The 22237-nt window shown below is 39.7% G+C and overlaps 2 protein-coding genes across 4 annotated transcripts in view; both read right to left on the bottom strand.

The window, feature by feature from the left end:
* Positions 1 to 17638, bottom strand: part of ulk2 (unc-51 like autophagy activating kinase 2) — a 35574-nt gene extending 17936 nt beyond the window's left edge. For 2 of the 3 annotated variants that reach the window (XM_062385435.1, XM_062385434.1), the window contains exons 1-5: positions 16570 to 17637; positions 13365 to 13457; positions 13124 to 13165; positions 3892 to 3924; positions 2317 to 2353 (exon numbers count right to left, since the gene is read on the bottom strand). In XM_062385435.1, coding sequence (XP_062241419.1) covers positions 2317 to 2353; positions 3892 to 3924; positions 13124 to 13165; positions 13365 to 13457; positions 16570 to 16659 — 295 coding nt within the window. In that variant the 5' untranslated portion in view covers positions 16660 to 17637. Of the gene's footprint in view, positions 1 to 2316; positions 2354 to 3891; positions 3925 to 13123; positions 13166 to 13364; positions 13458 to 16569 lie in introns of all 3 variants that reach the window. The other variant, XM_062385436.1, reaches the window with a different exon arrangement.
* Positions 17639 to 18985: 1347 nt separating this feature from the next.
* tmem97 (transmembrane protein 97) lies at positions 18986 to 22142 on the bottom strand. Its single transcript, XM_062386216.1, has 3 exons — positions 21956 to 22142; positions 21711 to 21855; positions 18986 to 20880 (listed from the first exon to the last, which is right to left on the bottom strand). The coding sequence occupies exons 1-3, from the start codon at positions 22067 to 22069 to the stop codon at positions 20606 to 20608; spliced, it is 534 nt and encodes a 177-aa protein (XP_062242200.1). The 5' UTR covers positions 22070 to 22142; the 3' UTR covers positions 18986 to 20605.
* Positions 22143 to 22237: the final 95 nt, after the last annotated feature.

Genomic DNA, 22237 nt, shown 5'->3' on the forward strand with positions numbered 1-22237 from the left:
CTGAAGCCTTCTAGCTCCCTTGCCCCGTCTGTACCTCAAATGTACAGTCTTCTTAGCATCAACCTCCACCGAGCTAGTTCCCTCAAGATTTATTCTAATCAGGTCCTCCACTGTGTCCACATGCAGGAACCCTCTGACATCGGATCTAATCCTCTTCTGTGCATATATTATTCTGAAATTGGCTATTCTTCACTTTTACTTTAAATGAATGCCAATTAGGGCTGGGTATCGCCACTGACTTTCTCGAATCGATTTTATAACGAGTCACAAGGTCTCGATTCGATTCAATATCGATTCAGTTAGGGATATTTCAGTCTACAATATCATTTTTGCTTGGATATGAAAGAGATTCTCTGAGAACTAAAGCTGTAAAATGTTCAAGGAAACCTTTAACTTGGTGCATTATTGAAAATATTAAGGTGGGCCTGTCATCATAACACATTCTGATGGATGACGATGACATTGTCATACCTCTCAAAAATTATAATATTAGAGCATAATCCTGCAAACTCACCCTTTCAAAGAGCAATGGACTTTCATTTCTTCACAACCCCCCCAAAAAAATAATATATATATAATATAATCTGCCTCTGTTAACATAAACTCACTTTCGCACTGACCATGTCTCGGGTTGACAGTGCCCATATATTGATGATTTTAAAAAAAAAACAGGGGGCTTATTTGCAAGTCGCCATGGTGCGACTTGTTATAAAATGTCGCAAAATGCGACTGAATTGTCTGGAGCCTTGGTGGTGTATTTGCAAACTGCCACTAAGTTGAAGGGATTTGAGCTTCCAACAGGTGAACCACGGTCTGAAATTTCATCCAAATCCCCACAAGAGATATTGCAGTTAAAATCTTTGGAAGACATCTTGAAAACCTTCAGTTAAGATTTTTGCATCAAACATCTATTTCCAAAGTCAAAAACAAACCTTAAAACTGAATTATAAATTTAAATAAATTTAACAATGATGGAATGCATCATTAACAGGGCATGATTAAGTGCATAATCTATGAGGCAAAATTTGCTTTGGAACAGTGTCTTATGATCACAGTGACTTTCATTATGTCTCTCAGCGAGGTTCACTTACAAGCATTCGAGGAGAAAAGTTGTGGTGAATGTCTTTCACTCAAAACTACCAGAGACATCTATTCAACAGCTGTCTGAAACGCCAAACTCGACATTCTGGTTTTCTTTCTTGCAACGTTAGACCCTTACTGTAAGAGAGATCATCCTTCCCCCATGACATCACTGACAACAAAGATACCTCAGTGGTAATGAAAAACCAGTCGTAGAAACTGTATTGTAATGATAGCTATGACTGGGAGTGTTTTTGTCTTTTTCTCACATGGTGTTTCACTAGTCTTAGAATGCTACATGACAGCATTTATTTAAATCTATGTATAAATATATTCTCATTTCCCTTACAAGGCTGAGAGGAGGACTGCTTCATTAGTGAAGGACACTGTGTGTATGCATCTGGATTGATTTATGTTCTTAATTTTTACTTTGTGGGGGGGATTCTGATCCTGTTAAACCTAGGATTGGTAAGCAGGCAACACTTTGAAACACTGCAACCAATACATCCCATCCCATTTCCAATCGACTCTCTTGCCATTCCCAAAACACATGAAGACTACCTGAATACTGCTACAAGCCGGCTTCTCTATTACAGGCAGGTTAGTGATCGACAGGTACACCAGAGAATCATTTAATCTGGTCCGAATGAAATTATCATGTTTATAACAGTCCTGCAAGGGAGACACTTTCCCCAGACAACTTTATTGAGGGCTATCAGGTCAAGAAGCTTTATCAAATAAAAAAGTCCCTCAGAAACAACGTTTCAACCCTACATTCAAACATCTCTTCCCATTACATGTCCATTATGTAGCTGTTGACCTTTTTTATAAACTATCACAATGATAAACAGTGTGCTATCAGGCTCTGAGCTACAGAAGGAAGTCATTGTACAAAGCTGCAGTGGTTCCCACACACACACTCGCATCCCCCACATAGAAATTTTAATGGAGACACATATAAACACTCAGCCTCTCTCCCACATATGCTCACAAACACAAACACACACAGACAATCATGCTGTCTAACATTCCAACATAATACCTACTTACAATATTCCACAAGCTTTCCGTCACACATAGATAAGTGAACCACATGCACATTTTCTTAACCCTGCATTCACAACAATCATAGTCTTGTGGATTTTCCTCATCTGCAGCATTAGTAACTTTGTTTTGATGAACAATAATCTGTGTGTGTGTGTGTATGTGTGTCAGACAGATTAGTGAGATGCTTACCTTGCAGATAGTCAGCAAGATCACCTCCATTACAGTACTGTGTGGGGAGACAAATAATCACTAACAGCAACAATTAAAACAAGGTTTAACAATGTCATGCTCAGAAGTACAGTTAGTTATCATGGGTGTGTATCTGTTTCAGTGTGTGGATGTGCACAAGTGTTTGTTCCAAGCCCAGATAATAGCAGCCTCATCAATTAATCCGCTGAACGGCTGTTGCCTTATCTGTGCTGACAACCTCTGCCTAAGTGCAGTTACTTCTCAAGAGGGACAAAACAGACAGATGATGTTGTTGTGGTTAAGAAAATCTGAAGTGCTGTGGGGATAAGGACAGACAAGTGAGACTTTACGATTCTAAATCTGCTGTTCTTGCCTCTGAGGCGATCGTCAGGTACAGACAGGTGTCATTTTAAAGCAAAAAGAAAAAGAATTGGGTGGTCTAGAAGTCTCGACTGTACTGGTTCACAAACTATTGATTGAACAGCATCCTTCCAAAAGACATGGCCTCATCTAATGCTTTGATAATGATGATGCAGATGGTGCTATGTGTTTAAGACACTAAGCGACTTCACATTCACCTGAAAAACTCAATAATGGCCCCACACACTTACATGGTATCAGGATTTGAAGATAGTGTCAAACCCCAGAGGTATGCATCACTGTTAAGCCCGCCTGCAGTTTATCTGTGATATTTGAGTCCAATTCAAACTGTCTGCTACTGTACGTTGGCAGAAGGCTGCGCTTAGGCTTCCAAGACAAACATCTTCCTTCACTTAAAATGTTGTTGCAACCGATGAGTTCTGTTTTCCCCCATCAGACTGAGTCTTTAAAGGGCATAGTATTATTGTCATTGGGATTCCAGCTGGCTTAGTGCACTCATCTACTTACATCCTATTCTTCCACCTGTGTTTCAGTAAGACAGGGTTTTTTTTCAGCTAAGGAAAACCAGCATCAGCACTGATGAAACCAGACTGAGGTTCATGCTTCAAAGTTTAGTGACAGTATCCTCACAAAATATTATTTATTGTAAATATCCTCAAATAAACAATACCAGTAATTTAACAGTTGATCCAAAACTATAAGATTGTGAAGGATTATAAACAGAGTATGCTGTGGAGCTGTCAAAACTTAGGCTTTCTAGCAACATGATTCTTAGAAAACAGGGCGTGTATTTTTAGTGAGTAACTTGAGGTTTGTATTCTAAGCCTGCAGCCAGCTGAGTGTGGGGCCAAACTAGTTGAGAGAGCTGGGAAAAATGCAGAGGGTGAGGCTCTCAACAAGATAAAAGAGGAAATTTGGACAAAATGTGAAAGAGATTGTGAGCAGTGGAGGGTAAGATCAGTGCAGCCTGTCAAATGGGGAAGACAACTATTATTGGGGGTAAACCACTGCCCTGTAATGAGTTTTTAGAGAGCTATGTAGTGTTAATGGGCCCATGTACTGCATAATAATAGATGTCACCCTTGAGTTACTTTTAGTGAAGAAAACATAGTGAAGTAACTAATTGTATTTGCTGTGAATTGGATATGACTTCTGATCAGAAAAACATCCACAGAGTCACGTTTCTAAACTTACCTCCATGACGAGAAAAACTGAGTTGGGTGTTTCCTGGAACAGAAGAGACACAGAATCAGTTACAGAAGCCATTTATCATGGAGCAGCTGTTGCTTCACCACAAAGAAAAAAACTGCCACTGGATAAAATCCAATGTACACAACACCAGAACTTCTATTTATGACCCCCAGGGATTTTTCTGAACATTTTCAATTTTAAGAGTTTTATTTGCATGTTGTTTTCAAGGATCTGTATGTACTGCACTTACATTCCATGAGTACAAATGGTGGAAAATGGCTTAGTAATTAATCCCAACGGAGTTTAGTTGACTAACTGTTATCAGAAATTTATTTTGACACGAAAGGTTCTTTAACACCCATTTTGTACATGCCCGTTGTTACAGTAAGAAATCTTACAATGCTTCTTTAATTCTGTAGGAAACTAACAAACTTTCACCAATATTTTAACCATTTAGTTCTAGGTACTGAGACATTGTGACTGAAATCAGGAACAAAAAGTTAATTTCCACTATCAATTAGACTGTTAAAATATATTTAAAACAAGGGGGATGGGATGTGGTCAAAGCAATGAAGGTGGAGGAGCTGAGGAGACTATGTGTGTGTGGGTGTGCATGCTTGTGTGTTTGCAAGAGAGGGGGGGGGGTAAGCAAGCTTATTGACAGGAAGTCAGATTACAAGTCAAAAATGTCATAAATGTAATTTTTTGTAATGTAAACATATGGAGTTTTTCCCTCACAGACCCAATGGAGATTTGGTAAATGACCAAACTTGCAGCAAATAAAACTTCACTAGTATTGTAGTAGTTAGGCATCAAGCGAAGACAAATTATTTATATGCGCTATGAAGTTGTTGCTTGCTCCTTTTAGAGGGTATAGTGTTGGGTTCAAATGTTTAATGATAATTTTTAGTGATTTTAGTGAATTCCTCCAAAATCCAAATACTGCTTCGTTTGATCACTCTCACAGAATTAAGTTGTCTGCATGTTTATGGAATCGAAAGCAATGAATCACTGACAGAAGAATTTAATTCTGTTCTTAGGAATAGACATAAGGCAATCCAGTATTTCTCACAGTCTTCAGCTCACTTCAAACACGATGTGACCACTAGTTCCGACACAGTGCCACTATGCAAGTCAACTGACGTCAGACCCTGTGCTAAAGCGCTTGTTTGTTTGGTTGGTAAGTAGCTCAAGTCTTATCCAATCCTATAATGCACTGTAACCCTGAACTTATCTAGATTTTAACCACCGGCGCTATGCGTATGAGCACAATGTCCCCATCATTTGGACATTGAACAGACTTTCCCCTGCCAGCTTGAATAGTCCACTCGAGTCCATGTGTGAACACAGTGAATCAGTGTCGGGAGAATTCACAACCACTAAGTGTTGATGACGTTTCAAGCAACTGGTGCAAAAACCAAATAGAAACAAAACAATGTGATTTAACGTCAAAATCGCGGTCAGATCATTTGGTTTTTTTTCATCACCATATCGAACATAGACAGGTCACTGTAATGGCAACAACATTAACAGAATCTTCTCATGTTTTGAATTTGTCTTCAAAGTAACAGCACAAAGTTTTTTTGTAGTTGCACTGCTTTATACTAAGCAGACTTTTACGATGAAAAGTTGTAAATTTGATTATGAAGATTGTGTCCGTTGCTAAAAGATTTACTGAAATCTGTTGTGAAGTTGCCTGTTGTTTCTCAAGTGATTCTGTTTTTCTGTCCTTTTCTTAATCACTCACACGTAAAACTGATCATTAAAACCTGCTGAATTCATGTTTATGTTCCTGGATAAACCAGGCGTCACTTCAACATGAAGTAAAAAGAAAAAGCATTGCGTCATAATCTTCAGGAAGAATTTATCTCCTGTCTGCAGGAGTGTGTGTGTGTGTGTGCTTGTCTTTCTATGGGTAGGGTTTAGTAGGGGTATAGTATCAATTTTGGTTCAGGGCATTTTGGTGGTCTTCACCAGTTCAGAGGGTTGTTTGAGGGTGAAAGCTTGGTTTTAGGGTTAAAATTAGGTTTAGGGTTAGGCATTTAGTTGTGATGGTTAAGTTGAGGGTAAGGGGCTAAAAAAAATAACGATCGATTTTAAAATGAAAAAGTAGTAGTGTGGACATAGTCAAAGTAATTTCAGTCGGTTCTGTGTAACATTTGTGAAAGGACACACTGTGTTTTTTCAATTAGGGGCAGGTGGTTGTGGGGGATGGGCCACCAGTAGCCATTCTGACTGTATGTGCCTGAGAATATGCATGTGTATAGAGGGGAGGGATTACATAATGAGGATGTATTCTGCAGTCTGGAACAGAGGGGGGATGGGAGCAGAGTCACCATGAGGCCAGGGAGACCTCTGCCCCATCACACACATGAACACACACACAGAAATAAATGACTGCTCAAAAATGCTTTTTTAACACAAACACGTGTGCGAGTGTCAGAGAAAAAATGTAAGTCAACAAACAGCAGAAACTGAGGGTAATTCTAAGAAGATCTGCTGCTTGGAGGAACATTTTATCCAGTGTGTTTTGGCCCTTTAACAACTATCTGGCGTCTGCAGTTTCCTCAGTTTGGTTTGTTGCCTAATAGCCAAGGACCTAGATGAATTTAAAGAGGCAGGTGGTGACAGAGGCACATAGGGATGCCTATGCTTGTGATGGCTTTGAGAGAGTGGCAGTAATGAATTTGACAAGTGATCAAAGTGATTGCAAGAACAAATGCTTTCTAGAGAACACTGTCAAACATTGGCCACATCTGGTATAAAAACTGCTGGATTTTGGATATTGATGGGTTGCTGCCAGATAAGGGCTGGGCTCCAAAAACATTCCCTTCCTTCCGTCCACAAATATACCAAAAGAACTATGATATAAATAACTTCCCTGGCATCATAACCTTGTCACACTCATGTAACGTTAAGAAGCTGTTTTGCAAGCAACCAAATCTGTAGGCTACATAGAAGGCTGAGAGGATATTTTTTTTCCCGAGATGTGAAAACTGGCAACACAATACACAGGCACCGAAAAATATGTGGCACAAAAACAAAACCATAAAAAAAATACTCAGAACTACCAAGAGTCACTGTGAGCTAAAAAACAACAACAGTGCTTCTGGTTATTCATTCAGATATTGCGTCACACTTCAGCACCAGGAGTTAAACGTTATGTAACAACATGGGGGATGGGATGTGGTCAAACTAATGAAGGTGGAGGAGCTGAGGAGACTATGTGTGTGTGTGTGTGCATGCTTGTGTGTTTGCAAGAGAGGGGGGGGTTAAGCATTTGTGAAGAGCTGACGTGCTTTTGTCACGCAAGTGGCCAGCATAATCCTGAGTATTCTGCACTTTGTCGTAGCAACAGCACACAATGTCAGATGACCGTGTTAGTTCCGGCAACAAGAAAACACTTGTTATGTACTGAGGACAAAAGGTCAGGATTGTTTGTTTTTTGTTCTGACATTACTGAGACAGATATGCTGATGAGGCCACATTCATAACCCACGAATGAGGAGAGCAATGTTAATCATTCTGTACATTAGCTAGCCACTCAACACCATTCTGAAAAGAACGACAAACTGGTAGACAAGCAATTTCAGTGTAAAAAAGGCACGAGTGTGTGACTGTTCTTAAGTGAGCAGTAAAAGTCCATCTGATTTTGTGTCACAGCCTGTTAAATACATGGAAAGCAAATCTCTGTAAAGGAATGTTGGACAGACGCCAGGGAGGTGCATACTACAAGTTTTCTAGGAAAACTCAAAGAGCTCCAAAAATCCTCCTTGAAAGTATCCAAGAATAAGAACTGCCACTTTTTTCTTTCAGCCCTCCCCGTGTCAGCTCTGCCTCAATACCTTGAGTAATTAGGACACAAAAACACACACCAGGCTGGGGGCCCCTCTGGCAAGAACACAATGTTCCATAAGAGCAATTTCACTCAAACACTTCATAAACAGACTCCACCTCCCTATTCTCCTGTTTACCTTTTACACCAACACCAATCTCCAACTATATATAGTTCAGTTTATATCGGTAGAAGAGCAAATAAGCAATCCACGTGGATAATATATATGCAGGTAAAGGAACTAACCAACTACAAATTCTGAATATCACTACTTATAGATATTGTATCCAGTACAACGGAGACTGTGATTTTACAGACTTATATATTGCAACAGTGTCCTCAAGACAAATGGAGGGTGACCTAATGATTTTAAGGGACATTTTGAAGGATTTGACATTGAATAATCTTCATTCCCAGATCAAATGAAAATCTTAATTAAGTTTTAAAAAAAAACACAATTATCTGCACTGCCAGTGGTGAGGGGAGGGAGGATAGAGAGAGTCAGGGGGCTCTGACATATAGGAAATCTTATAATTAGACCCATCTACACAGCGGCCACAGCTTGTTTAACAGCTCAATGATGGAGGACCTGATGTGCTCAGCTGTGCGCTTAAGACTGTCATTAAAAGAAGCAAATGAGCAGAGCTCCAACAAACTACAGTGAATAAGGACCTGCAATCTGTCATGGCGGCACGTACTATATTAATACAGAAAAATATTCTTTATATCTTAACCATATTCGACTATGTTGAAGTCAGTTATACACGGAAAATCTGAAGAGGTAAAAAGGCTTGAGAAAGAACTGACTCTTTTGTGCATTGAGCAAAGAATACAAGAAGTGCTGAGGTAGTATGGTGTATGTCAAACATACAAAAGGTCCACACTGTCACAATGCAGCCTAGAGAATATAGTGCCACTATGCACACAGAGCAGCGTGACCAGAAACAGTCAGCTGTGGTGTGAGCTTGAGGGAGCTCACAGAAGAAATTTCAATATATGATTCGGTTTTAGCTTTACGGGTTGTAAACAGTACAATACAATTAATTAGAGGTCACAAACTATTCAAAGACCAAATCTAAATAATTTGATTCAACAACCACAGGAACAAAATCTCTTTGATATGACTAAAATATCTTTGTCACATCTTTAAATAATTTGAAGTTTTACTGTTATAACCCTACAGTGCAAATTAATTGGGTATTTGGGTTGAACTTTGCCATCTATCAAATTCCTCTACTGGAATCCTGCTAGCTACTACTGGCATGTGCAAGCAGCTCTGAGAATTCAAAATGACAGTAACACGTAGAGATCTCTGCTAATTCTGATAAACATAGGCTTTTATACTTTTGCACCAACCAACTTGGGATACATTTCCTGTTCTGTTGGATAAACCCAGTCATATGGCACATGATTACAACAACTACAACAACTGCTGATGAGGCAGATGAAGGAAGTCATGTTGACAAAAGGCAAAATGGGGAAATTACAAAAAAGACATAAAACTTGAATAAGGAATGGAAACAATGAAAAATGGGGAAAGAAAACTGGCAGATCCAAGTTGGACTGCAATAGGGATGCAATAATCAAAGGTCTTTTGAAGAGGAAATGGACACCATTACACTGGCTATCAACAGACAGATCAATACAGGGGAGGGACACAAGGGGCAGGAATATTCTGTGGCTAAAGCTGCACTAGACCAGCTCAGTGAATGTTACAGACAACAGAGGCAGAGATGACAGTAAGCAGGAAAACAAAATAAGGGCACAAAGAGAATGGATGAACTAACTCAAATCATACACTAAACTGACAAAGTGAGCTTTGAAGGACTGAAAATGCATTAAAGCAAAGATAGCAGCAATATCTCATCATTTGTCATTATTTCTCCGTGGTTTGAGGTTGGGTGACGAGCAATTACAGTGGCTGAGTGAACTATTGATTTCATTTACGGTATTGTGCCCCCTGATATGAATTTCTAACAATCATGCCTGAGACAAATTGAAGAAAAAGTCAAGACATTAAAATACCAACAGTAGTTTTCTTACAATCAGCCACTATTATTTTATCCCAATCCAAAAGAATGGATAGCTTAGCTTAGCATAAAGACAGGGGGAAACTGCTAGCCTGGGTCAGCCCAAAGGTAGCAGAACAGTTAGTCTTTGCTGGTTTCACAAATCCCTCAAGAATCTTATACATGCTTTAAGGTTGTTGTGAATACATTAACAAAATAACAAGACATGATGGGTTAATTACTGAGCATTATGCCGGGTTTAAAAAAATCCAATAAAAGGCCGATCCAACAGGGAATTCAAAATGGGGACCAGACATGACAAGTGATCGTTTTTAGCATGATAACTTCCACTATTGACCTTTACCAATAGGTGCAGAGGTCTCTATAATGTTCACAACAGTAGACACTGCAAAGTGAGAGAAGAATGATGACATGGTTCAACTTATGCTACTAGCTGGGAGTTAGAAACTGAGAAAATGTCACCCTGTCTTTTTTGGGTCTCATCAAGAAACAAGCTGGCCAGTATCATAAACATTGCTTCGGACCCATAAGTCTGTCACATGTCTTGGCCAAGTTACAGCAGCAATTTATGGAGCAATGTAATTGTCTAATTTGACACAATGACCAACTTAGACTGAAACTGGTATCGGATGACCTTCCAGGTGGATTTCACTACCTTTGAACTGAGCACGGATTATTGTTTTGGCCCTTACATTCTCACTACATTTGCATTCTGGTACTATCTCCAATGACATACAAAAACTTATTTTTTCCCCAAAAGCACCTAACCAAGAAACAACCAGTTCTTAAAACCCCATTCATTCTCTACGTTTCATTAAGTGTGGTCACTGACTTAATGCTCTTTATTACATCTGCAGGACTGGTGAGGGGATGTAGACATGGGGGGAGAAGTGGAGGGGTGGATGGACAGATCAGAAGGGCCCTAGGGAAGCTTGTGCATACACAGGAAGTACCACCACCATGTGGGAAGTGCTTCATCATCACTTCAACTTCCCATGTCTCCCTTTGTATCTCTATGTGGAAGTGCAATCAAATGTGGGACTTTTACAGCCAATTCTGGATATTAGAATGAAATAGAATATAATATTAAAATCAGGATTTTTACAATCTGCTGGTAAGGATGTTTGGGGAGGACAAAGTAGAAAAGCTATTTGAAGAAGCTCATTAGACATCTTTTTGTATGCTCACGTGGTAAAAAACACAATTACCAGGTCAACGTGAATCCTACAGCTAAGAGTCTCTGTTTCCTACAAAAATACAAACATTAACATCTGTTTAAGCAATGTAGCTGCAAACTGGTAGATAAATGCACTAAAAGCCTCTCAAAATGCCCACCAACAGTCCAAAAATCCACAAATTATCACTTAAGCACTACAACGATAGCACCAGGACCAGAGATAAATGCCGTACACAGTTAGCTTTAAAAAACACACACTAGTACTCTGCCTCAAGTATTGTGTTTTAGTGTTCAAAATGGAACTCTGCTAGATGCTGAGCTCCCAGTGAGAAGACATATTGGATTTGAGCTGTGGTTGTGCTCATATAACATGTGAATGTTGGTCCCTTCAATGGGCAGCAGTCAGTGTGGGCTTAGATTGAGCATAAGGCACTCTTATCCACTTTGTCAGACATCATATTTTCAACAGGTGTCACAGTTTGGCAGAACCTTCAAAGTGCTTTGTTCGGCTGACGTAGAAATGCTTGAAATTGCAGTTTTAAATCCTCTCGGTTGTGGAGGCACAGTTTGGATGGCAGACTATTTTAAGAAGTCATGCCTCATGATAACAGATTTGACTGAACAGTTACTACAAAGCAGCTAGTCACATGACCACATATGACCAATGCCTTTTGTACTGTACAATGAAAAAGCCTAAGTACAGCACTCAATGCTCATGGTCTGCATACTGTACACTCACCCTGCATGGTAGTAGGAACACCATACTTCTACTGGGTAGTTTCCCTCTCAAACAGCCGTATCGTGGATTAAACAAGAAGGGGAAATTTCCTCTGAGTAGTTGACATGAGTGCATCAGATCATCTCAGCAGATTTGTCCAATCTCTTGTTCTACCACATCACAACGATTCTACTGGAATCACATCTGGTGACTTGGGAGGTCACTGAAGTTCACTGAAGTCACTGTCCTGATAATGAAACTAAATTTTTACTTTGTAACATGGAGCATTATTCTGCTGAAAGTAGCCTTTAGATGATGGTAAACTGTGGCCACAGAGAGATGAGCATGGTCAGCATCATTACTCTCACTTGACTTTAAAAATAGGGATTTAAAATAGGGACCTCCCTCAATGCCCTTTGAGTATATATTTATAAAGGTTAATAATTAAATGAGAAATGAAAAGACTGTGACAATCAAACCATGATTGATTAAGTGTTCAGTGTGTAAGATTTAGGTGAAAGGGATCAATAGCCAGAAATTAAATATAATCCTAGCGATGTTTTCATAAGTCTGTGATCACCTTTATTGTATGAATTGTTGTTTTCTTTACCCTAGAATGAGCCCTTTATATTTAAATACTTTATATTTACATCAGGATCGTGCCGTCTCCATGGAGGCCGCCATTGTTCTTTATGTTTTTATAAGGCTACCAAAGGGTGTGTCCACAAAACACGTCTGGAGTCTCAGAAGTAAACTTTGTAGCAGCCGAATTGTTAACAATTTAAGTCAACAATGAGTCCTTCCTCACATGAAATAAAACATCAGGAAAACATTTCATGCCTCCATACTGCTAGTGTGGTGTCACCCAAGTGTCCGCAAGCCCAAACATTCAAATTTGACTCAAACGGTGCCATTTACACACATTTTTTAGCCTGGTTTTTCACTGATATCTTCCGATGAGGTGCATCCAGGGACCGTTGGAAAAAATAACGACCGCTGGCTTTGCCACTTCTGGTGGATTTTTAGGCTTAGACCACGGTGTAAATGAACTTGTTTCGAGTCGAATATACATGTCGGGGCTTGTGGACATTTTGATGCAACCACACGAGCAGGATGGAGGCACGTTGGTTTTTTTCTGTTGTTTTATCATGTCTGAAGTTTTGGTCACTCGTTACTTCAAATGTATTGGATTCTGCTGCAACATTTCCCCACCATCACATCACCAGCAGCAGCCTGGACCATTGACACAAACAGTCATACCACAATAAAAGTCACTGAGATCACATTTTTTTATCTTTGTGATCTTTGATAAGAACATATTCTAAAGCTCCTTGTCTACAGGACTTATACATTGTATTGCTCCTGGTTGACTGTCATAATGGATAATTGCATGAATAAGGTTTACTGGTGTTCATAATAAAAGAGGGATGCTCTTGGTAAATTTTCATTAATTGCAGAAAAGATATGAATCCTACCTGGACATCGTAAAGTGCCACAATGTTTTCATGCTGCAGCTCCTGAGTAAATACAGTCAAAAAGAAAATTGATTAGTATGAGCATCAATTTGGCTACAGCCGCTAATCGGATCCCTGCCAATGATATTTCTATCAGGAAAGTCAAGGCTCATCTCTGTCAAAGGTGCAGACTCAAACAAGGTCAATGTCAAATCATTCCGTAAGAACACAGAGGAGATAAGTGAGAGGCAAGCATGCTCACCTTAAGGATCTTGATTTCCTTGCCAAGAAGGATCTGGGACTTGGAAAGGTTCTTTTTATTAATGCACTTAATGGCCACCTCCCAATCAGTCTTCTGTAGAAGTGAGAGCAGGACAGAAAGGTAACAGATTAAAATGCAGTACATGAGTTTCGTCTGACATTAACTGACTCCCAATACACAACAACGGAAGAGCATGAACTTGCTGCCAGAAATGTAGCATTTGTATGATCAAATATTTTTGTAACCACCAACCAAATTTTTAAAAAGTGCTACTTTGGCTCTGATGCAGCAGCTTCTCCTTGTCTGTGAACCTCTTTTACTAGAGCAAATACTTAAAAGCAGAAGAAGAATTACTGGTGTATGATTTTATCTGATAAAAGTACATTAGTCAGTTAGAAGTCATCTGCATTAAAGTGTTAAGTTTTGAAAAGAGAGAAGGGGAGTGCTATATGACAATCTATGATAAATCATTAACGTTTTTGTTTAGTAGTAGTAGAAAAACTAATAGTTACATTGATTAAACATGAGATATTTGCTGGGTGAAATACCACCTCTGCTTACTTTTTGTGCGCGTTAAAAGGCCTTTGTGTAAATAAACACAACTGCTACAACGTACTTATCAATCAAGCAGAAGTTTATAAAATGCTTAAAACAGTAGAAGCAAAACAAAAGTAGCCCTATTACTTGCATTAAGGAAGCTGGAATCAGATCTCATTAAACCAGGTCATAAGCCAACTACTATAGTTGATGGTGAATAAATCAGACTAGAATTGTTGACTGTTCTCATTCTGGGCTGTTCAGGGAAATGATAAGTAAAATTGTTATCTCTGCCAATTTATTGGCTTTCCTGATGAGGCAGTTTTATCATTTTACACTTTTGTGCATTGTGTAACCAACTAAATCTAATAAAATGAGTAATTTTATAGTCTACGTGATTTAGCAAGAATTGATTAAAAAAACTCATATTCAGAAGTATTTATGTAATGTTGGTTTCTAACCATAGTACTGAGCCCTACTGAGTGTACTTTTTTTAAATAATTTGAAATAAGTGGATAAATAAACATGAATATATTTTTTTACTTAAAAGCAAGCTGTGATATAATGTTGATATAATATGTATTGTCGGCATCAATGTTTAAGGGATGGCTTCACAGGATGGAAGAAATTTGAGCTGTCACAGTAACACCAGGACACTTTTGGTCTGAATGACATGCTGAATGACAAGGTACTCGAATGACAGATAGGGCAGAAGCCAACCTGCTTAAGCTAAAATTTAAGTTCGAGGAGAGGGACCTATTTTTTCTCTGAGAAGCTATTTTCAGTTGAGCTCCTGGAGCAGGTATAAAAAGACTTATGGAGCTCATGTGAGCTGAAAGGCACTCAGGACATGTGCTGCACATGCCATCATCCAACTAGGGACACAGCAATCATCCAGCATAGTACGAGACTGCTTCTATGCCTTTAAGAAAAAAACACAAGTCAAATGAAGTTGACAACCATTGCAAGAATTCTGTGAATAAAGTGACATGCTTTCCACATGAATCTAGGTTAATAAGAGATGTTCTTGTTCTGCGGGTGCACACCGCCCAGAGGCTGGCGTAATACAAGGCCAACAGTGTGGCATCCATCCCCAGCTCACTGGCAACCTGTTCAGCCAAGTGTGACTGAGCTGCAAAAACACACCCAGAGAAAATATGGGTCACAATCGAAAGAAAGTGAACCTGCTAGCCAATCAAGTACTGCTGGGGGTGACAGGTGTGGATGTCAGGGACTTTGGAGTATAAACACAACATCTATTAGTTATTTCTCTAACATCAGTTGATATCTTAACACCTATTTCCTCTTTCCACACTGTCATAATAGCCTGTAAAGAAAGAGACTGTGACATTGAAAAAGGAAGATGTCATGTCATTTGGCAGAGGACACTTCGGACATTTTAATCTAATTAAACAGAAATTGATTTATTTTGGGATAGTTAATGGCCAAAAAACTAATTCAATCTCATGAAAATCAGACATGCAAGTAGAGAAAAATGGTGTTTGATGATGTTTGAGCAATTATTGTTATCCTTTCCTTCTACTTGCAAAGAAATCACTAAACCATAAAATTATCTCACTGGTATCAATTTGGTCAGGGGGGTATAACATATCTTACATTGACATGCTTCACATGACATAATAGCAGCTTATATCCGTTTAATAATAATAACTCTTGCTTATGATTTGCTGGTCAAACAAAATAACAAGCATCTTCATGCACTGGGTTTTCACTTTTAAACATTCAACATTACATCAATTGAGAATTGATCAATGAGATTGATAAGTCTAAATGGCAGTTGCTGTCCTTTTTAATTCTATATTCTTCCAGCAGAATTTGTTTTAGATACATGTTCAGGAAATAAGATAAACAAGGTAGTCACTGCTGGGCCATGATGCAGCCGGTCTTTGGAAATGGTAATTACACTATAGAGTTTCTTTTTGTTTGGTTGTGGTTAATAAATATGGGTATGGATAGTTACATAATAATGTCAAATACACAGCTGCTGATGCTCTAATGTTGGCTTTCCCTGAGCAATTCAGGACCATCTGTTTCACACCAGTAGTAATTGGGGCAACATGATGTCACCTCCTGCATGTCTGTCACACGCACACAAACAAACTATCCTAGTGTCCTGTGAAAGAAAATAACACACAACTCAAATGTATATATCTAACTCCATGTCTGTGCATTACACACTGATGAAGTCATTGGTTGTATGGCTTAAGTGTGAATGAACCTCGTGCAGCTCTTACATAAGGAGGGCTTGTATCTTTTAAAAATGGCAAAGGAAAAACACTGCACCTCATCCTCCCTCCTGCCTCAGTACGTCAGCAAGTCATTCAGTGGTGCCTGACTCATCCGTTTCATGAATGAGCCAAATCACATACAATTTACACAGCTAACCTCAGGCAGATGAAATCCGCTGTCACGGCTCTGCTCAGCGTACTGACATCAGACTGCATCTAGATCTTTAGTTATTAAAGTGGCAGCGGATATCACCACCCTAAACATGGTGACAGCCCACATACAGTGCTGCAGAACAGCCCTCTGCACTGCCACTGAATGACCCAGATTTACAAAGAAAGCTGCCGACCTGCACCCTCTGTATTTCCTGCGAGAAGAGAAGATGGAAACAAAAGAAGTAAACATGGCAACATGGCTTTACCTTCCTGTGTCGTCCTTTGAACACCACAGCAAACGCTCCATGACCGACCAGGTCTTTTCTGCTGTACTCAAAATCTCCCACCGTCTCCATCGTGATGGGCCGATGGTCCAGCTGATGCCGGGCACAGGCAAACAGCCTCTCCTCTTCACAAAACAGTCCTGGAGCAGATGATCCGCTCGGTCCTGGCGATGCTGCTTCGTGCACAGCGAGTTATTTCATGTCGAGTAGATCTGATGTGGATTATTGCATAAATAAGAGATGCAGTCAGGACATGGTGCATTCACTTGCCCTCTGAGCGGGTCGGGATGTTTGTGTTGTCACACAGACCAGAAGGCTTTGGGCATGACTAGCAACGATTCTGAGCTTAGCTTCGCCCGTGCCAGCTGTCAGTGTTTGACCCAGTGGGAAAGCTGCGATTCAGCTTCGCTCACCAACACGGAGTGGCACCATTCACCGGAGCTGTTCACAGGGACAGTCTACATGATGCCAAGCCTGCTGGACATGACCGTGACAACAGTGAAGCAGACACCGAGCTAGACTGACTCTGATGATACCCTGTCACTACCATAGATATATATAAAGCTATGGTCATAGCCCATGTCTAGTTAGCAAGTCTCTTTGGACATGCTAACAATAATAGGTCAATGACGTTAGCAGGTTGTTAAATAGTGAATAATTCCAACTGCTTTGACCGAAATATTCGCGTTATAGCAAGATGTTAGCAGAATGCTAGTGTTAGCATTAATGACAAGGACGCAGCACGAATGTCAACACGAATGTCAACACTTGTCTGAAGGCGTTAGTCCTCATTGTGTGTCTTCTTCAACGAGACGTCCAAGTCCATGAGACACATCTCTGTCCTCCAGAAGACAGGGTTTCCTCAGCGCGTCTCAACGTGAAACTCCTCCTCTGTGACGAAGCTGAGGTTGGAGCTGAGAGCAGCTGTCTCTTCCACGTCAAGCTGCGAGCTGCTGCTGATATAACGAGTGGAGATGAGTGTACAGCTCTATCTCCTCTTCTGGCTTGGCAGCTCCTCCTCTAATGCTGTCTCAAACAATACTGAGACCCACCACCGTGTTCCTTCTTTATGCTCTATCCCTCCGCGCAGGCCAGATGTACACCTATCCTTCCGCTGCAAGAGTTAGTCCGCCTACTGAAGCTTTAAACATCGCTTGACAAAGTCATGTTTAATTTTTTTTTTTTTTTTTTAAGGGGGCTAAGTCATGTTTAATTTTTTTTTTTTTTTTTAAGGGGGCTGATTAAAATAATCCTGATGTTTATCCCAATTATATGCGCTTTTTATGAAAATATCAAATGTTTGCCGTGTGCACAGTTTACCAGGGGGTCCCAAGACCGTTTTAGTTTGACTAGTATTTAAATCAAATATATAGAAATAGATTGTGTAGAGTATGTTTTGTTTGCATGCTACATTACAGTATCTGAGAACCTCTGAGACAAACACTGTATCTTACTCTTGTTCATCAACATTCTAATCATTTGCAACAAAGAGAGCCGAGGTGAAATCCAATTATATTTATGAAGAGATGAAATTATATTGTTATGCATGATTGTCACAGTAATTATTCAGAGTTAACGCAGTACTCGTGCCGTGGATAAATAATAACTAAATTGCACATGTATGTATAAATCAGGCTTGTTGTTGCCCACAGACTATACGCTATCTAGAATCTTACGCCCCCTGATGGCTGCAAACATAATTTGCAGTACACTTATGTCCTAAACATATATAACAATGGCTTTATTGTGACACATACACGTGATCAAGCTCAGTGACTGTGGATTTCTAAGAGACATTGGCAGACAGTTGTCATATGGTAACTGTATGACACATATGTGACTGAAGAATAACAGATATGAGAGCGACACAGGTACTGACATCAAACATTTGAAACAGGTACACATCTAAATAAATACATTAAAATACCCATGACCTTTTTTACATTTACCCTTTTTCAGTAAAAGTAAATGAGTATGTGCTTATTTTATATAACTAAGAATAAGTATAATATATACTATTATCTAACATATATAAATAATATAGTAACAGAATATTTAAACAAGGGTTTCCCCTCCTCAAAAAAAACAATTTATTCCCCAGTGATGGTGAATACATTGTTGGTAAATACTGCATATTTTGATACATGATCTTTAACTTCTTGAAATTACTAGTACAGCCAGTAAAATTATTTTTAAGAGCCACATTTTAACTTTGCCAACTTATATTGAACTTCGTCACTTTGCAATATGAAAGTCCATGTGATGTAAGGGCCTTGCATTTATGCGTATTGCAAAACCATGTGCTCTCATGCAAAGTTCAGGGAAGGTGAGGGGACATTTTTGTTAAAGTTCAACACTGAAGAAAACCCTTTTTTACATAAACACAATATTGTCTCTCTCTGGTTGTTACATACCTTTTATTAAAAAGAGACAAACAAAGGGAAACCAAATAAAAAAACAATAAAGTTAAAAGGTGTACGTGACAAAAGTGTTTAGCATGTGGTTAACAAAGGGAGGGTTTTACAAATGTGGGGGATGTGAGGAAAAGGTTTTTGTCAAAGAAACTGAAATGAATTTAACAAAATACGATCTGATCTGTTGTTTATTCTTAAAGTAAAACCACTGAAATGCCTAACTAACAAATCTAAAGGAGCAGCTCTCCAAAATACACAGGTGACACCAAGTTTGTCTGTACAAGTGACTCTGTGTGTGCAAAAGTGTATTGGGTAACCCGGCTTACCTAATGTCCAAGAAAACCTCCCACCACAAACTTTACAGATAGCAACAGCAAAACAGCAATCTGAGACTGAGTCAAAAAGACCCTGACCTCTGAGGGCTTGCTCCCTTCATTTTGGAACCCTGGGTTTTGATAGGCTGATCCAACGCAGCAGCTCAAGCCACAATAATGACAGCCATCATCATCATAATCATTAGCAACACCTACAGCGGCACCTGAGAGAGAGAGAGAGAGACAGGGGAGGGAGATAGAGACAGGCAGGAGGGAAGAAAAGACACAGCCCCTTTGACCCTGCCTGACCTGGCTGCCAGGGATTTTAATGGAGTTGTGATAATTCTTAACGTTTTCGGTTCAGATTACTTTAGTTTATTGCAGTGATAGTAACAAGGTGTAAACTTTGAATAATAGTGTAGTTGTCTCTTTTCTTTCTGAGGACCTTTGATTAACCAGTAAACAGGTTTTACAGCTCTCCTCATTTTTCTCAGGTTAAACAAAATTACATGAACTGAATGACTAGTGGGCTGCAGCGGCTTCTGACGGCTGACACATATTGCTCTGACGGCTGACACATATTGCTTTTGGTTCTAGTCACTGAACAACCGTCAGGTCCCAATGAGCCACCACTTACCCTTTAGAGAGTCTACACTTATATCCCAATTTCATACAGACTCATTAATAATCTTAAAAAATTTGACTTACTGCTCAAAAAGGATTCGGTTCTTCACATTCAATCATCAATCACATTTCATTTGTGTAGCCCATATTCACAAATTATATAAGGTGTGACATCCTGTGTCCTTAACCCTCAAAAAGGGTGAGGACAAACTACTGAAAACCCTTTAACAGGGAAAAGGATCGTAGAAACCTCTATGGCCTGTTACACCGGGACGGACAGAAGTGCAAGAGATGCCACGTGTAATGGAGAACATCAGTAAAATAAGAGTATTTACAACAAACAAGAAACCGTTTGTAGCATGATGGAAAGTAAATTAACTGAGGAGTTATTGTCAGTAATGGTAGAGTATCTGAGTAGACATAACAACATATCAAGCAGTTTTGTTTCAATCATAGACCAGGGACAGCTGCCACCACGATCAGGATCCACCACCACAATCCTTTTAAATTTATATTTGGCTGGTTTAACAATGGCCCATTCTTCCTAATACATGTTCCGCAGTACAAAACACAGCTTCTCCGATCGATGTATATCACATATAAACTGTACATTCAGAAATGTAGAAAAATATCTTTTGATTTCAGAGTTGGGCAGACGATGATGTGTCAGTTCTTCTTCTTGGTCTTGGCTGATGCATTTCCAGACTTGGAGGTGGAGTTGTAAGTGGGGGACAGCAGCATGGTGAGGAGCAGCAGCACAGGCACCAGCAGGTAAGGAACATAAATGGAGACCAGCAGCCAGCGCTCCTGCACAGTCTGGGGCCCTGGGTGGGGCTTCATAGGGAACTGATAGAAAAGGATGTGGGCTAGGATCGGCACCAGGGTGGTGGCCACGTGTGTGGAATACACGATGGCAGGAGTCCTGATCCACTTACAGCCACCTGACAAGAAACGTATGAGTTCAGACAGTTGTGGAGTACAGCCAGCTCTCCCCAAAGTATTACAAATAGTCCTTATATTTAGAATAATGTTAAATCATTGATCATTAAATCATTTTAAGTGTCTGGAAAATAGAGGAACTATGTATTAACATTGCAATGATTCCTTCAAGATAAAGTAATGTTTCTGTAAAACCCCTTCAATCAAAATTGAAGTCATCACTTCAATCACACTTAGATGGCTTCGCTTCAAATCCACTGTGCTGCATACAGACTCAATATTATGACATTTGACAGAAGGTGCATTTCTTATTATCTCAAAGCAAGTAGCTGAGGAAGGACAGAAAATGATAAACATTTTGTGCAAATTACTCCTGCTGAAAACAATCACATGTCTGTGTACGAGAGCAAAAATAATCTAATAATATGAAATCTTAAAGTGAAAATAAGATTTGATTGATTAGCTGAGTTCTCTCCACCATGGTGGCTGTGATGTACTTGAAGTTGTTAAAGACACACCTGAATTATAAGTAAATTATATGAATATCTTGTAAAATAAAAATAATCCTTTCCCAGCTTCTCGCTTCTTACCTCTCCCACAGTTCTTTGCAACTGTTGGATAACACCACATTGTTTCTACAGGGCTTATCTCTTATCAGACAAACTACAACTACAGACACAGATACAAAGGTTAATCATCTGTGGGCAAGTTTGATGAACAACTGTCTATGAGTTGTTGAGATTTATTCACCATGTGTCCTAGCATTCAGGGTGATACATTTATATGTACGTGCATTTAATAGACGCAGGGAGATTTTACACAACCCACTGACCTTTTAGGAAAGCATACGCTGCGATGGGAAAGAAAGGAATTTGGAGCAGACTCTCGCAGAAAATGAAGGACTTGAACCAGACCGGAGGATCCAACATCATGGGGTCTTTATATTCCTCTGCATACCAAGTCAGAAGATCTTTGAGCTGCAGGAGATTGCAGAAGAGTTACTGACACCACACCGTCCCTGTTAAACGAGCAGTCACTGGTAGCACGGTTACAGGACATGGTACTTGGTCTACTTACCTGCTGCGGGTACACATGTCCAGGGAGCAGCGCCTGTAAGTCGATAAATAACGTGATGGGAATGTGAGAGGCAAAGTAGAAAAAGAAGATGAGCTCTAACACACGTATAGACATTGTCCCGAGTTTACGGAACACAAGTGACAGTGAAGGTAAACACACAGGGTAGTTTCAGCAGAACGACGTCGCACAACCGCGTGTTTGTAGGGTGGATCCTATTGGTTCACAGCGAAGCATGGGGGCGTTCCTGGACGCACCATGCGTCAACACGAGGAGACTATTGGC

Source organism: Platichthys flesus, chromosome 4 (genome assembly GCF_949316205.1).
Source record: "Platichthys flesus chromosome 4, fPlaFle2.1, whole genome shotgun sequence".
NCBI classification, from domain to species: domain Eukaryota; kingdom Metazoa; phylum Chordata; class Actinopteri; order Pleuronectiformes; family Pleuronectidae; genus Platichthys; species Platichthys flesus.

What these genes read in the sequence shown, in the direction of transcription:
- tmem97 (XM_062386216.1), bottom strand. Translation starts at nt 22,069, where the DNA reads ATGTCTATACGTGTGTTAGAGCTCATCTTCTTTTTCTACTTTGCCTCT. An exon ending in GACATGTGTACCCGCAGCAG is followed by an intron (nt 21,856 to 21,955) that starts GTAAGTAGACCA and finishes AATCTCCTGCAG; the next exon opens with CTCAAAGATCTTCTGACTTG. An exon ending in AGCGTATGCTTTCCTAAAAG is followed by an intron (nt 20,881 to 21,710) that starts GTCAGTGGGTTG and finishes GTTTCTTGTCAG; the next exon opens with GTGGCTGTAAGTGGATCAGG.